Source organism: Rhea americana, unplaced genomic scaffold, assembly GCF_003343005.1.
Source record: "Rhea americana isolate MKP2758 unplaced genomic scaffold, rheAme1 scaffold_69, whole genome shotgun sequence".
NCBI lineage: Eukaryota > Metazoa > Chordata > Aves > Rheiformes > Rheidae > Rhea > Rhea americana.
Genome location: NW_028186856.1, coordinates 1,010,202 through 1,027,125, shown reverse-complemented (window position 1 = coordinate 1,027,125; position 16,924 = coordinate 1,010,202). Strand labels below are relative to the sequence as shown.

Below are 16,924 nucleotides of genomic sequence, written 5' to 3'. Positions count from 1 at the left end.
ATTCAGCCCTTTATAAGGAGCATCTGGCTCTTTCCAGCAGAGAGTAGTAACTGCAGGGGGCTGGCTGGTCCCTAGGTCCGTGGCCTTTTTTGAAAAGGCAGGCAGCTGGGTCAAGAGAACATTATAATATAATTTGAAACCAATGCATTCCTTAGTTTTCTCTTTTTCCCCGTTACGAATGGCCTGAATTTTAGAAAATCCCTCCCGTCCTTTCTCTTTCATGCCCAGCACTTCCTCCTTCTCCTGTCCCAAGAGCACGCCTGCACAGGGTGGGTTTAGGAAAAGACCCGTGGAGCATCTCCTGATTTTTAGGAGTCTCTCTGTGCCGCATTTTAAGTAGTTTGGGATTTGCAGGCAGAATGCCTACAAATTGCCTTGCCTGCGCCCTGCCATTGGTTTCAGAGTTCAGCTGCCTACTGTATGTTTCTCTGCATCTTCAAGTGTCTATCTACCTTAAAAATTTGACACTGAGTGTCCGCAATTTGCCTCAGTATCTTCCTACCACTCTCATTTTGGCTAATTTTTATGCTTTGCTCAGGACAGGTACTCTTTAAAGTTCAGCTATTCTGGGCCCTTGGAAAGCAGCAAAACAAAATACTTACAATATTGCAAGACTCAGAATGCARTTCAGTGAGCAAGTGTGCAAATGCATTTGAAAATTCAGCTTGGAATTTATCTGATTTAGAAAGTAATAATTGCAATCTTTTAGGCAGAGATTTACTTCCAATGAAAGGAGAAAAAGATACCTAGTTCTCTCTGTGTATATTCACAGGTCTTGCATGTCATTTCAGTGCATGTAAAATTGCATCAGTGAGAGAAGAAAAGCTGACTCCTKCCATTTTAGCATCCTGGTAAGTACCGTTCTTGAAGGAAAGACATGCACAGCTGGCCTGCTTCCCCAGCCCCCAAAGCCTCACTGTTCCACCCAAATCCCTTTCATCACACAGCTTTAGTTTTCCAACATAAATCTTAGACAAAACATCAAACAAAATCATTCCCCCCTCCAGACTGGTGTCCCTGACTCCATCCTACTGCAGGTTTCTCCCTCCTTTTCTGACAGTCTTGAAAGCGMATATCCAGCCACTTCTCACCTGGGTCTGAAACTGCTGAACCTCAGAGGAGCAAACCGCCTTACTAACCTTTTATCAGGATCATTATCTCCTATTTAAATATCAGGAATACAAAGTTCAAACGCAGTGAACACTWTTCTAGAAAGGCTATCTGTTCTTTCACTTCCTCATCCATTTGCAGACAGCCTTCCCCACAGATATTGAGCCTTTCAGACCACTTCCCCTCTCTTTTCTTTAGTGTAGGCTGCCCCAAGACCCTATCACTAATTGCGTGTATAGAAGAGCACTAGGAAAGGTATTAAGGCAAGTGTTCATTAAGTTCCAACTCAGCTATCCCCCGTGTGCTAGAAATAAGAAGAGCCAATCGATATCACAGTACCAGACATTCCTGTGTAGTCTGCTAGTATCAGGCATATTGATCTCGCCTGAAAACTACTGCTTTGCATAACTACTGCTTTGGGTTTTGTGTCCTATGGCTATACATAGCAGAATATTTAAACTTACCCTGGATACCAAATGAATGTCAGAATACAGTGCACAAACAAGGAAACCAAAGATATGGTATTTTTTACTAATATTTAGTCATAGACTTCCTCTCAAAACACATTCTGTGGTAATTTAGTAGCTCTGAAAGCAACTGTAAGAAGATCTGACCATAAATTTGCCAGTTCAACAGCTTTCATCAGAAGATGACAAGTCAGAAATGTTTCACAGAAAGTTAGTCATTTCAGTGAGCTTCCTGAATGACCCAGGCTTTGTTCAATGGGTTGATGACCAGCCAAAATCTCCAGGGTTGTGTAGTCTACTCCAGTGTGCAGCATCTTATGACCTCCAGGTCCTTGCTGCAAAAATGGGAGAGGGGCTGAGCTGGAAACTCTAGTCCTGCTTAAGGCTCAGGGTCCTGGCTCTGGGAGGGCCTCACTTTTCCTTCAAAGCTACCAGCCTTTGATATGCCCCTGCCATGGAGGTGCTACCTCCTGACAGTTTCTTATCCCAGACTCTGAGGCTCACTGTTCAGTCATACTTCCCATACTCTTAAATATGTCTCTGAGGAAGTTGAGAAACAGGGAAGCTGTGAAAATGACTGGAAATGCAGAATTTTATGTTCCTAGACTCAAAATTGCTTTGAAATTCGGGAAACAAAGTGCTCTGGTTATTCTCAAAAGCTTTTTCAGACCTTCTCCTTAAAAAAGTCAGAATTTTTACATGCTCCAAAATGCAATAATCCTTACTGTCCCTTCTCCTCTCAATTTCAGAAAGAGAGTATCAGAAAGAGAACAGCAGTTTTTGAAGAGATCAAGGTGTAAGTATAAGATAGTATCTACTTTGTAATTACTTTAGGAAAGGCAAGAAATCTATGGTAAAGTTCAGAAACTTGGCTTAAGTTTCCCGGAGTTTTTGTTTTTAATCAAGCAAGTAATTAAACCCTACCTTACACTGTAACCTCCCTAATTTGGAGCTCATAACATGGAAGCCTAGAGCAAGTTACTACTGCCTGAATATTAGCCAGAAGTAAATACAACAGAAAAACAGAACCCCTGCATTCTGTTCTTTCATTCATTGAAAGAAGTGCAATTTAGTTTAAATTCAAAACATATGTTTACATTTTTGTAGTACACTTTAAAATGATAACTTAATTAAATCTCTGGCTATTAAAGCATGCTGTGAATTGAAGAGTAACTGCTGTTCACGAAATGTGTATTGGTGAAACACCAGTTAGTTAACTCTATGCATTTTGAAACTGTGTCCGTAATAAGAATTCTGTTTTGCTTTATGCAGGTACTTAACCATCACTTACACTTGTCTAAGAGCCTTAAGTTAGCTTCCTAGAAAAAGAGAGAACGCCGTAGCTGTCTCTGTTTGGAGGCAATGCAAACTGGCAAACATACCACTGTTCTGAATTCAGACACTTGCCACAGCAGCCAGTCTTCGTTTAGCGTGTACAGGGCCTTGCAAGTTATTGCATCGACAGGGCCTTTGTTTATCCTCTGATTAAGGGTTGTCACTAGCAAATAGAAAGGTTCACCAATTGTCTCCTAGGATATGAAACAAATGCAAGAAACATGTTTATTTTCACAATCGCTAAACAGGCTTGAATAACTAGAAGAAAAATCAAGAGTAACAAATTGATTCACTTCCTTTTAACCAACTTTTAATCGTGCAATTTGAAAAGAAAAATACCTCTGAGCAGATTTATCTYGTTATTTGTTTAACCTCCATCCTTTGCTTTTCAGTGTGAAAGTCTCATGCAAATAGCAAGGGACACCTGGAGCGTGTGGCAAGTCAGCTTGCAACCCCTTACTGTGCACAAGCACACTACCGGCAAGCTGCTCCTGCTCCACCTGCAGCCCCTTCCTAGTCCTGCAGCAGAGCAGGTGGGGGACAAGACATGTAAGTGTTCACACGTGTACTTCAGAGACCTCTTCTGCTCCTGTCTTGTGAGAGAACAAGCTAGCCTCCAGTTTCCTCTTAAACTGCCCTTTCCCCCTGTGGTCYCTGAATGAGGTGGCAGAGCATGCACTGGAGTATCAGTGACAGAGGAAACAAAACTGGGGCTTCCCTCTCCTGCCTGAACCCCATGTTCTAGCCAGAGGGCTGGGAAAGGAAGGATGGRTCTTTGCTTCCACATGACACCGCTCCTCCACCCTGGCTAAGGGATATCAAAACCACATCTCCTCTGACTCCCTCTTGGATCTCTCCTGGGGCTACAGGGGACTGGTGTGAATTCCTGCGCCCAAGCTGTTGTGCTGCTGTATTAACGGCAAGCACAAGGATTGATGTGAGTGATACCAACAGTGCAATACCATCACGTTAGTAAAAAGCACTAGATGCACAACTAAACACTGAAACTGAGAACAAAGTACTGTCAAGTAAGCTAAAATAAACAAGCTGCAAAARTGAAAGAAAATGATTATTTTGTTTTCCCCTGAATTCATTTAATTCTTGAAACCTGCAACGTCGTTTAAAGGTTAAGAAATTCAGAAAGAAGTTTAGTTTTCCAGAAGAGATTATTCCTAAATTGATTTAGATTCCTTGAATTCCTTAAATTAAATAGTAGCTTTCTAGTGGCTCACACAGGAAGGTACAAACTGCATTTTAACAAAYGTGTCAGTCTTTTAAGATGATCAGAATACAACTTATGGAGATGAAACAATATTTGACATGGGAGAAGGATACGCTATAGTTGCAAAATGACCCCAAACTCAGCCAAATACATAACATAATCGTCACTTACATACCTGCTCTTTTCCTACATCCACTCTATGCTAGACTGAATGCATTAAACAGATCCCTCTAGCATTCTTTCAAGAAATCAGTAAAAAATATTCTCTACTTGTGTATCTTACAGGTGAAAAGTTGTACACGTACCCGGAGAAAACCAGAAAGGCAAACAGACATCCAGTTTGTCAGCAGCTTTTCTACCACAGATTCTGTTCGTCTGAGCAGGAGTTTAGGTTGGACATTGCTTGACTGTTCCATCAAGTCCTTTGTCAACACTTCCAGAATATGGGTTAGATAAACTAGCTTAGTTTGTAGTGCAATAGTCAAGAAAGATGCAAACAAGCACCTGTTTAAAACAGAAAAAAAAGAGGGAGAGAGAATGCTAACATGTTTGTGATCTTTTTCCAATCATCTGTAACAACAGAAACACCTTTCAGTGCCATTCCTATCCTAAGCTTTCCTTCCTCACGGACTCAAACTGCCCACTGATGCAAAAATACAAAAAAATTCAGGTCCATCTGTCCCTACGATTATTTTTTTTTAAATACAAAGTTTGTGCCTATAAATTTAATTCTGCAGAAGAACACCTGTTTTAGAGACAGAACATTTCTAAACTGTAAAACTGTTGATTTAACTGCATGAACTGTTCCTAGCTTTGAAGCGAATTTTCCAGCTCCTTTGCCTCTGTGTTCACATGTACAAACACTCTGATTTCTCTTTAGTGGCTTGTTTATTGGCAACGTCTTTTCTTCCTCAGAGTGTACAGACGGAGAAAATGTAAAAATACTCTGCAACAATGAACACTTTTTTTTTTTTTTTTTTGCAAAAAGTGGAAGTTACGTTTGTGTGTCACAATCCACGTCGGGTTTTTTTCTGTTAATTCTTTGTCTTGAAGATGATAAGCATAATCATACTATACCTGTCTTTCACAGAGAAATTTTTCTGCTTTTCAAGGGTGTGAATGAGAGCAACAAGAAAGTTCTTGTTACAAATTAAAGCATGCAACGTGTTGAATCTTTCATCCTTGCGCATTTGGTCTCTGCTCTGGAATAGTTAAACAAAAATAAGCAAACTGTAGTTTGGCTATGATGGCTTCTTAATGCTCAGAAAAATGATAAGCACATAGGAGATAAAATCCTGGCCTCAGTCAAATCAGTGGGAGTTTGGTATTTATTTAATGGGTCCCAGGATTTTACCTAAGAGGCATTTGTGTYTGTGTACAACACGCAAGAGTACACACATGCAGAGCACATATTTTCTGTAAGTACACAAAGTAAAGCCAATAGTTAAGTTTGCTTGTCATTTCTCAGTACTAGATTTTGTTTATCGTATTTAAGTAAGCTATAATATATATTAGGTAACAGAATCTTATATTTCAAATTCTTCTTTAAACATAAATCTATGTAACTTTCTCCACGGGGGAAGGGAACATAGGCAATCTGATAAGAATATGAAAACATTGACATGAAGGATGCAATCACACATGGAAAACATATTTATGAAAATATATCACAGTACATTGACTTACCTGTGGCATGTCTTCAGTGAAGCTGGATGCAAAGCCTCCTGACTAAAAAGCAAGACAGGTGATATTTCATTCTGATGTGTACCAAAAGCCTCTAACATATGCACAGTAAACAYGCTAAGCATGTTCCCAATGGCATAAAATTTGAACTAATGCAATGGAAGCTCTGGGTTTAAGCATGGCTACAACATACATATTCTACACAATGACCTCTGCAAAGGTGCTGTCATGTTCACTTACACACACACACAGACACACAGACATACATACACTTAAATACAAACTGTGAAACAACCAGAGCAAAGTAATGGTTAAAAATAATTGCAAACAGGGAGCAAGCATGGTAGTATTAAATCAAAGAAATAAGAAATGGAAAGAAGGCAGAGATAATAAGCTAGGTTTAGCAAGTAAAAAAATCAGAGYGAACATAAAGAATAATTTATTAAAGCCATAATATCCATTTAATTTAATACCTACAAGCATTAAGCACAAAGCAAAAACTATAAAGCCAGATTCAGTATAGAAAATGGAAGCAGTAGGAAACTAGAAGTCAGAAATGGAGATGGGATCTGTCAATTAATTTTAGGTATCTGACTCCCTCTCTCAGCAGTCCATCCYATTCTGAGACAGATGTCTCAGGCAAGTGGGATGAATCACTTTCTCAAGCTGCCTGTCTCTTTGCACTGACTACAGAAAATGCCTTAGTGAAAACCTCAGATGTTCCTGTTTAAAAAGCTGAAATTAGGYGAGATAAACCCCCCTGAACTCACTGGAAAGAAGCAGAATGAGTACAATATGACAGACATAATTTAAACACATGATATTAACAAGGAAAGTGCCAGTTTGTCACTTCGGCTATTCTGMCACCAGATTGCTTTCTACTACCCCACCTTTATTCTGTTCACCCACAATGATTGTTTGGTAGAGCATTTCTCTCCTACCACACCTATAAAGCATAAGTTATGTTTGTAATGTAAATGATAACTACTTGGCAGGAAAACTTGGAACACAGTATGTTAAATAACTTGCCTGACACTACAGGTCTGTAGAGAGCTAATAGCCGTGAGTTCACCTTTGTGGTATTGGTATGTCAAAGCAGGGGCAGAGTCTAATTGGAAACAATTCCAGGATGCAAGCTGGCATGAAAAGTCACCAAGGTGAAAAATGAACCCTTCCCCTTCTGATCTCACATAATGGAACAGAGATGTTTTCTGCTTTTTTTCTTTCCTTTTTATTTGCATAAAGCATTTCCACCCAGACAGCTTCTAGAGGGTGTTACAGTTTGGGTAGGGGAGTATCAGTAGGAAAAGATGTATTCCTAAAAATAAAACACTATTTTAATGCTAGCATGCTTGGCAACAAAGCAAACTGAAAGGAAATAAATGCAGAAAATAGGGTTTCATTACTCCATTTTCTTCATATCTCCTAATTACTGCATATGAATTAGACTGAGGGCATCACAGCAGTATCAGGAGAGATATTCCCAATACCCTCTTGTGTGAGAGCTGGACTCAAAGTATATTAACATTATGCATATGTAATTGTTAAATATGAATCTGCTTTAGTATCTGATGGTCTCTGGTGTCGTACAGACAAGGAGCCTGATTCTGCATCCATCACCTGGGTTTAACTTTATCACACTGAGCTTTCAGTGGGAATATGCAGTGATAAAGCGAAGCTGCAGGCAGATAAGACTGCAGGACTGGGCCAYGGCAGTGCAGCAGTGATAAGCAACATATCTACCGGTTATAACCTAAACACAACAGCASTAACCACAAGTGGCAACTCTTTGGTGTCAACTGCACAACAAAACGTTACTGATAGAAATCAGAATTTCTGCCAGTCTACACTAGTCAGCAATTAAGCTCATTTCTGGTAGCAGCTTGGAGTAGAAACGACTTTACAGCAATGACCTTACAGCATGACCTTACAGCAATCTTTCCCTCTCTTCATCTCACAGGTCTAACTAGGAAGTGTCATGATATAAGCATGTTAGCTAACCTGACTGCTACCTGAATTAGCTGTAGCACAGAAAGTGAATAAATGAAAACAAAAAAAGCAATAGATAAATTATAGCCCAGTTAGGATGGCCTCAAAGGCAGGCAGCTTAGTGAGGCTGGGCAAAAAAAAGTTGATGCACATACAACCCTTGAATATTCAAAGACAGTGCTTTAACTACAGCATTTAGGCTTGAGAGAACACAGATTTACAGTTCTAAATGTTCTTCAATAGTTTTTGATTAAAGAAAAGTTTCTTGTGAGAATAGTGTGTAATTACTGTGTAGTATCTACTTTAGTTATTTGATTCTGATCTTCCTAGTTTTTCATTATTATGCAGGACTGACAGCCTGAAAGACTCACAAATATTTACCTCCGGAAAGAAAGTTCTAAGAGCAAAGTGTTTGTAGTCAAGGAAGGGAACAGTTCCAAAACTATCCACCACATCCAATTCACCCATCTGCAGTTCAGCAAATCCTGAAATAACAACCCCCCTCCCCACCCAGAGAGTTAGTTTAGTTAGCACAAAATCATCTTCACAGTTATAACTTGGTCCCAAAAGATGTTCCTTATAAAAGAGCTTTCAGGCAAGAGGAGCTGTTTTTCTAGCTGAAGTCCTATGGGCTGGAAAATTCATTTTTATTTTTACATTTGTTGAAAATTATTACATGCACTACTAGCTTAGTGCTCTCTGCTACTGCAGTKCATGCCAGTATTAAAGAGGAACTCATACTCACAAAACAAAAATATTCTATTTTTATTTATAAAAGCTATAAAATTAAGGCATTTGTATAATGTGAACTGCTTCTTGACCATTTCAGTTCAGAAATTATATTGTACTTAAGCATTATAAAGCACTTTTGACTTACCCTCACGTATTCCTTTCCGAATCTCATACTCCAACAGTTCAAGTTGCTGACTCTGTTTACGAGTTAACTCTTTGGACTTGTATCTAGTAACTATGAATGCCGCTAAAAAGGAGGGGAAAAAAGAGGGGAAAAAATTACAGAACAGACAACACCTATATAAGACATAGATTTTATTTTAAGAAACAGAAAGATGGATATCCACTTACATTTTTCTGAAGGATTATTGTTTCTACTGTCATGAGTTTGGTAGTATTCATGAGCTCCAGTTATTTAGATTTAAACCCACACTTTTATTAAAAAACACTCTTAAAAGGAGGTCTTAGAATTGGCAACCCAAGTTTATTTAAGTATAGAGCACAACCTGCCATGTACAACCTGCACAATCAGATAGAGAACCTAACAAACAGTACTACTACTGCTACTAGCAAGCTACTTAACGTAGTACTGATCAAACAGGAAAAGCAGTTGTTTTGAACAGGAAACCTACTTCCAAACTGATAACTTACTGAAACCTATTTGGAGAGAAGAAAGGCACTAGAGATGGTTCCCAAAAAGGTAATCCACACTTTAAAAAGAAACCCAACCAAGCAGAAGAACAACTTTCCACATATATAACAATAGAACAAACTTTATCAAATATGTAGCAGAATCAGGATGGAGTGAAAAAGAGAAGGGGATTATGTCCTTACCCCCTCAGTTTGATAATGATCTACAAATTCATGAATCACCCAAATAAGGCTGACCAGAAACACCTCCACACTGCCTGATGATAAGTGGTTTGATAAGGAAGGTCCACCCCCAGCAACAGGAGGGGAGTCTATTTCTGACAACTGGAAATGCCTGAGTTATTCCTCAAGAATTCAGAGGCCTCATTAAATGCTGGTGAATAATCCTAGAAGAATGGCCCAAACTAGTATTGTAACATGCTGTAATGCAGCAAGATGGACTTCACCTCCAGACCACAGAATCACACAGAATCAGTAAGGTTGGAGGAGACCTCTGGAGATCATCAAGTCCAACCCCCCTGCTCAAGCAGGGTTACCTAAAGCACGTTAGGTAGGATTGCGTCCAGGTGGGTTTTGAGTATCTCTGGAGGAGGAGACTCCACAACCTCTCTGGGCAAGAGACCAGAGCTAACTTCCTCCATTCTCATTTGGTTCAGGGGAAAATATCAGACTGTTTGTGACTGTTGCAGATGTACACAGGTATATGTTTGCGTAGTGACTATCTCCTTCAGAAAATCAAAAATGGAAAACACATTATTGTACTCACCTATAATGACACCCACTACAATAGGCAGTAAAATAAGAACATACAAATATATGTGTGATGATGTTGGTTTGACTTCATGCTCAAAATTTCCTAATTTGACCTGAAGAAAAATAATACCTGTGTTAATAGAGGACAGGTGCTGTATCTATGTTCAAGATGACATTTAAAGTATCAAAAAATCAAAACAAAAGTCTTCCAGGCACATGAAGGATCCTGGCTCTGYAGATCATTGGGAAGACAGCAGCAATTGGGAAAAACATAAGTGAACCAATACAAACTTAACTGTTACTGTAGCTGATGTTTAATCAGGAGGACAGAGCAGTGCCAAGAGAAAAATATGTAAGTCCTCACAGAGCATCAAGCTGCTGATGTTCACACTGAAAACAAGAGCCCTGGAATATAAACCAGGGCAGAATCTAGCCTCAAATTGGCCAAAGGRCTCATGCACTTCAGAATCACTGCTAAATATTTTGGCATTTTGAAGTGAGCAAGGCACTTGCTCATAGTTAAAAACATTTWTTTGAATTCAGAGTGTTTATCTGCTGAGCATAAAAATAAGGTAAGACTCAAGATGATAATTAGGGAAGTAACATTTTTAATCGTGGCCTCACCCAGAGTCTTGCTCCTTATTTCTCTGCAGAAGTTTCAACCTCTTTATATGGGACTGTAGGGTGTTCCTGAAGGTCAGCTTAAGATCAAATATAATCACATGTACAACATCCCTCAACAGCCACTGGGCTTGTCCAAGGCAGACAGGCATGAATTTTTAGGAATATACTAAAGTGCTGAAGTCTGCCCGATGCCAAACTGAGGCATTCACCACTGATAATTATGGCAAACAAAATTTCACAAAGGAGGATCTCTAAGAGGATTGTGAAAACACATAAATAAAGAGTAGCTAAGACTATAAACAGCCCAGAGGCAAAAAATACACTGTGACAAAGAAAAGGGATACCACTGAGTACCGGGGACAGAAATGAGTCTGAGATAATTGAAAGGGAGAGTTGGGCTGAAATTATTTTGGGTTACAGCAGAGAAGGCAGATATCTGGCTATTTCAGCTGCCACTCGTCACAGGTCATGAGCAGCCGGGGCAGCTGGAGAGTGCCAGCTGGGCAGTCACATCGCCGCACATGGACACAAGCAAGCAAAGAAACCCCATGGGGCTGGGAGGACACAGCCTTCCTATTTCTGGGGCTGCAAAGAACAGAAGACAAAGCAGACCTGTTTCCACCATCAAGTGTAATTTTTCCTTCGGGTGGTTTGTGTGTTTTCACAGTTCCTATGCAAAGTCCTTTTGGCCTGAGCCCTCCTAGGAACCCATCTGCCTTTTCCAAGGCTGAGCCACGTCGCTTATTCTGGGACTAATAATGCACCTTTTTCTGCCCTTCTCTCAGTTCCAACCAAGGCACTCCTAGAGCAGAAATTCATGCTGCTTGCCCTCTCTCATTGAAAATTGAGGCAGAGCATTCATTTAATTTTTCAGGTCATATTTAGATTATCTCTAATCTTCATGACAGCCTTCTTACTCAGTGCCCCATTTCTTTCCTAATCTTTTATTTATCTTGCTTAAGAATCATGGATTAAATATGGCACTCCTGAGTTTGCCCTGTTCATATTCCTAAATTCATTTCGTTCTTCATGCATGATATTACAAAGCCTCCTCTTGACTGGCAATGYCTCTGAGTTTTATGTCATCAGCAAACATTATTGGTGCATGCCTACTTTTTGTGCTCAAGTCACAGTRGTAGTAACAGCGTAAAAATCAGCATTGCCCAGAGTCAGCTCCCCATACACAGCATCCATTTGTTCTAAGCCCCATCATCTCACAATGACTATGTTAAGTAGCTTTCTGAATGACTTCCAGGTACATGTGATCTATTGCTTTTTTCTTCTTGAGGAAATCATTCATCATACAAAATAAAGATATCTAGCATAATCTACCGTTATTAAAAACAAGTTGACAATTATCCCATTTTCCATTTACCTGCAGGTCTTTCAGGAGTTTCTCATTCAAAACATATTATAAAGGTCTAAATAGAGCTAGGATTAAATCAGCAAGCCTGCGTTTGCCTAGTTGATTTTTTTTTCTTTTAATTAGTGGTATTATATTTGCTGCTCTGTAGTCATGCAGTACTACTCCTGACTCTACAATGTTATTTAAAATCTTTCCTACCAAGCCTACAATATAACATGCCAGTTCTTTCTTAGTTCTATGATGGAAATGATCCTATTCTTCCTGTCTTGAGACCCTTGATCTTGCTTCTGTCACAAGAATGGCATTTGCTTCTTTTATATCTCCAGTCAGACTGATCATCCTGTCTTTGACCCCACACTTAACATCCTCTTTCTCACTGAAATCTAAGGCAAGGTTTATATTTATACTTGGGCCATGCCTAGATTATTATCTGGCATATCCTTTCTTCATTGTAAGTAGGAGGCCCTACTTTTTYTATCATGATACATTTACAGGGCTATATATGATATGTATCAAACATAAGATACCATACTAAATACTATTATATAGCATATTATATATATTATTACATACACATATAATATAAATAAAAATAAATAATGTATATGCTATATAACTATATTATATATTATAATTATATATTACATAGTTATAGGATGAAAAAAACATGCCTAGTTTCCTTTTATATTTTCCTGATGTTGGAAAAAATTATTTTGAATATACATCAGTAGAATGTTACATTATAACTATTGAACTTGATTTACCTTCCGAAGTGATGAGTTTTCTGTAACAGTCATTCCTATGAAGCTTGCAGGATAGGCATATGACATTGCAAGGAAACTTAAATTTTTAAATGCAACATCAAGCTCAGAAAGGCTTTTCCATGCAATTTACTGGCTCAGATGGCAGGATCCACAGATGGGGGATCAGTTAACAGTGATATGAAATTGAGAATAGCTCCGTTAACCTTTACTATGTGCCATATGCCTTGAAGTCAATAGAGTTATTTCTGTTTTATGCCACCATGCAGTGCAGTAAGAGTCTGGCATCATTTTTCTCACTCATAAATGGCGATAGCTGCATTTTAAAAAATTCATATCTTCATCTTATTCATGGAGCAAATATCTTAAAGTACCATTTAGCTTTGACATCCATGATAATGTTCTTAGACTTGGGCCTGGCTTTGTGCCACATGTTCATTGCATTTTGGTCTCCAATGAATTTCTACCTACTTTTTTTTATTGAGAAATGCTTCTTCTTGTCTTTCAGCAGTGATTGCTGTGCATAGTTCAAGATGCTTATCTGCTTTTCGTGGAGAAAAGTGAACAGGAGGACAAAATCATTTTCCTCATGGCCACACTACAGCACCAGGTTGCTTACAGATCAATGAAGAGGGTCAGTCTCGGAGCCAGGGACACTTCACTGGCCGTATCTGTGCCCTAGTCAGAGGTGTGACTGCTACCCCTCTCCTGGAGCTCAACATCAGGAGCTCAGCTCCTGGAGCTCAGCTTGGGCTGCAAAGTCCATCTCTGATACTCTATCAGCAACTAGGCAGTAAATGAGTGCAGTACTGCTAATGGTACCTAAGCTAGGCAGGCATGCTTAGGTGTGAGGAAGATAACTGGATTACGAAGTACCCTCAGCAAGACAGCAGAAAATGCATCCAATTCCTCTCTCCTTAAAGAATATTCACAACCAGAACATTAAAGCTACATTTTTCTACATTTATATAAACATCAAAACATTGTTAAATTGCAACAAAATGGAATTTTACTTACAAAAACTTTCACTGTGGAAAAGTCAATCTTGTCACTTCCTTCTCTTTTGAATTTGCACAATATGGTGCTACGGTCAGGCTTTTTGGTAATATTTTGGACAATGAACCATATCTTTTTGGTCTGTGCACCATTCATATAAGAGAGGTATACCTCTACCTCAGTTTTGGAAATATTCAAGTTGTCATTTTCTTTCTAGAGGAAAAATTTTAAGTTAGAAAACAGTCACTAAATGTGGTAAAATATAAATTGATCCTCAGTGACTATTTAAATAAGGATTTTTTTTTAAAATTTTCAAACTTACATATATTTTTAATTCCAGATCAGGATCCAGTTCAGTGTGCAGCTGGTAGTTAATGAACACTGGGTCAGGGTGGTAGTGTAATTTGACACATGGTATAAAGGTAGTTTCTACTTTTAACATCACATCAACAACTTTTCCCTCTTTTGCGTGGCTCAGACTTGGCGTTAAGTAATTATACTCAGATTCATTCCCAGGACACCTGGAGACCTTGAAAAGTAAAAGCAAAGCTGTAACTGTCATTAAGTACTCAACAGTAGGTACAATTACAAACAGAGGCACTCAAAATCATGTTAAAGTCTTCATGACTTCACGCATTTATCTGCTAAACCTGGGATCAGGGCTCCATGCAGAGTACCTGGAAAGTTTCTGTTGAGCCTATGTCTGCCTTTAAGCAGTTATCGCACTCTCTGCTTGCTACTTTAAGGCTGACTGCACACCTCTAAAGCAGGTATTTCCTGCAATGAGAAGACAGCATAGTGRCCAGTGCTCGGGAGCTCTCCTTCGTTCCCCTCAAGGCAGCTCATGCGAGATGAGCAAGACAAACTCCTCAACATSCCTGGGATTAGGCTGGCCCCACCCTAGCTCCTTTTAGAAGGGGTGCATTACAGTCACCCCATGGAAGACTCCCTGGGGTGGTGCTGCTGTAATCTGGGCTCTGTGCTGCTAGCCCAGTAGGCAACAGGCTAAAGGATTTGGTCCCAGGATCAGTGCCCACCCTTGTTGAGACACTGGCAATATTTGCGTTCTCAGCACAAATTGAGAGAAGTACAGTGACATGTGGGGAACCAGCATGTTGAGATCAAGAGAGGGGATCAACAGTAGGGAAAGTGCCTCCTCAGGTCACCTCCTTCTCCTCCAGTGGACACACATCTGGAGGGAGGACTCAAAGAGGACAGTTTGGGACAGAGCACCAAAAATAGACACAGGGCATCATGTAGAAGAGTAGTTTATGTTTATCCATGATCCTGTATCATTAGTATGTGGGCAACTGTAATCCTACAAGTGGTCATACTTATTTCAGTAGAAAGATTGATGTTAAGCATGTGTGTAAGTGTTTAAAAAATACTGAGATGTTCCTGAAACTCTGGGAAGAAAACCTACTCCCTTTGTTATTGTGAAGGAGATAATGACTTACAGTAAGGTTTGGTCTCAGGTCATCTGAAATAATCACACTGTCCACCACATTAAAATTTCTACCAGATGTGGTTATTCTGCGACCACCACTATTAAATAAAAACAACCAAACAAATAAAAGAGRTTAATACTGTAAGTTTTCTCACAGATAAATCCTACATTAAGGTTTTAGTGATAAATGAACTAACTGCATACATTTTGCTTTAGTAGCGGCCAATAAAATGAAGTCAAACTTCAGGACCAGATAATTTGCATGCTGGCCTCTCCTATTATACAAAGTTATTCTGAACATACTTGAGCTATACACTGTTCTTCCCATTCTTTCTTCCTAAGGTTACAGTAAATCTTGTTTGCTAACAAAAAAACAAATGATCTGATAGTATGCATGTGCATGCTCCTCTTCATGGACTTCCGAACCTTTTTTATACTCATCAACCTAAGAACTGGACTGTAAGTTAACACTTTTAATACTCTATCCTGGGGAAAGAAAATCAGGCTGTTTCATTGTTCCAGAGTAGCTCTGGACGTGCTCAATTCCTGTTTTCTTCCGGACGACCTGACAGTGCTAGGCACCTCACAGGGAACRTTTCTGGCAGCATTCAGACCATCTGTCTCAGCATGCACAATGGTGCTTGTGTCTGAGGGCTCTGGCTCACACTCTCTGGTGAACACGCCTGGAGTGGTTTAAGGTATTATTAATTTCCAGCTGCCTGCACTGCCCCTCACCTGGAGGGGAGGGAATGTGTCCTAGCTGCTCAGCTGCTGCAGCTGCCAGTCCAACATATTATCATGAATCCACACTTGSCCGTACTTTAAGCCAAGATGTCAGATTGAGAACTTGAAAGTGGGTAAAAATCCCTTCTGCTGCTCTGCTGTGCAGGCAGAGAGACAGGTGGAAAGCTGTGGCTGATAATATTTTAAACCACTATATAATTTTCACCACAACTGTTCTGTCAGAGTCACAAGTCTCCTGTAGAACATAGAAGAAATCTGAATATGGCTCTTTTGCCTCTATGAACCCAGGTCCTAAGACAAGTCTGTGCAAATCATCRCAGTGATGATTATTTTTGTTTTATCTTCAATTTGCTGACACTTCATAGTGTTTAGGAGGTAAAGGGTATATTCATAGTTATCCAAAATAAATTATGGAGGGAAATTAAAGTTAATCAGAGTTTAATTTGTGTGCTACCCAGATATTGGATTTAACTTTAAAACCAAGAGACTACTTTCTTATTCTACTAAGGAGTGTTTGGGGAGGGAAAAGGAATTTGAATAGAAATACAGAATTCCTTTTATAGCTATTGTGACTCTCTCTGAATATTAAATGCTAAGCCAGTTCACTGTGGTAAATTCAYCCTCCACAGCAGGTTACTGCAGGTTCAACCTATGGCTCATTATCTCAGGCACTCTGCATTGCACATGAACACAGTAGCATTTCCAGTTAGTACAGTCACCATCTTTATGTCAGCTGCAGTCTGATAAAGTAAGCAGACTCATATTAGCCTTGTGGAACTACATTTTAGTAATTCAAAAAAGTGCAGGAAGACAAATTTTACCTGACCCAGGACGTATTTGGTGTGATTCCAAAACACGATGGCAGYGAAACATAATGCAATGTCACTGGTGGTGAACATTTTCTCCCGTCAGCCTGTATGCAAACACTTTTGGCCTCTTTGCGTGTTGGTGGGAGAGTAAATGTCATCTGTGTATCATTTAGYACATTTCTGACTTGAATGCTGAAGGAGAAAGAAAACAGTCACAGATGCTGAATCACAGATG

At 39.5% G+C, this 16,924-nt stretch overlaps 1 protein-coding gene across 1 annotated transcript in view; it reads right to left on the bottom strand.

The window, feature by feature from the left end:
• PLXNC1 (plexin C1) overlaps positions 1-16,924 on the bottom strand; it is a 69,600-nt gene that overhangs the window by 18,221 nt on the left and 34,455 nt on the right. Inside the window, exons 11-21 of the mRNA XM_085321289.1 lie at positions 16,702-16,881; positions 15,147-15,234; positions 14,012-14,218; positions 13,711-13,902; positions 9,956-10,055; positions 8,684-8,785; positions 8,188-8,291; positions 5,821-5,862; positions 5,212-5,336; positions 4,440-4,638; positions 2,960-3,106 (exon numbers count right to left, since the gene is read on the bottom strand). Coding sequence (XP_085177415.1) covers positions 2,960-3,106; positions 4,440-4,638; positions 5,212-5,336; positions 5,821-5,862; positions 8,188-8,291; positions 8,684-8,785; positions 9,956-10,055; positions 13,711-13,902; positions 14,012-14,218; positions 15,147-15,234; positions 16,702-16,881 — 1,486 coding nt within the window. The remainder of the gene's footprint in view (positions 1-2,959; positions 3,107-4,439; positions 4,639-5,211; positions 5,337-5,820; positions 5,863-8,187; positions 8,292-8,683; positions 8,786-9,955; positions 10,056-13,710; positions 13,903-14,011; positions 14,219-15,146; positions 15,235-16,701; positions 16,882-16,924) is intronic.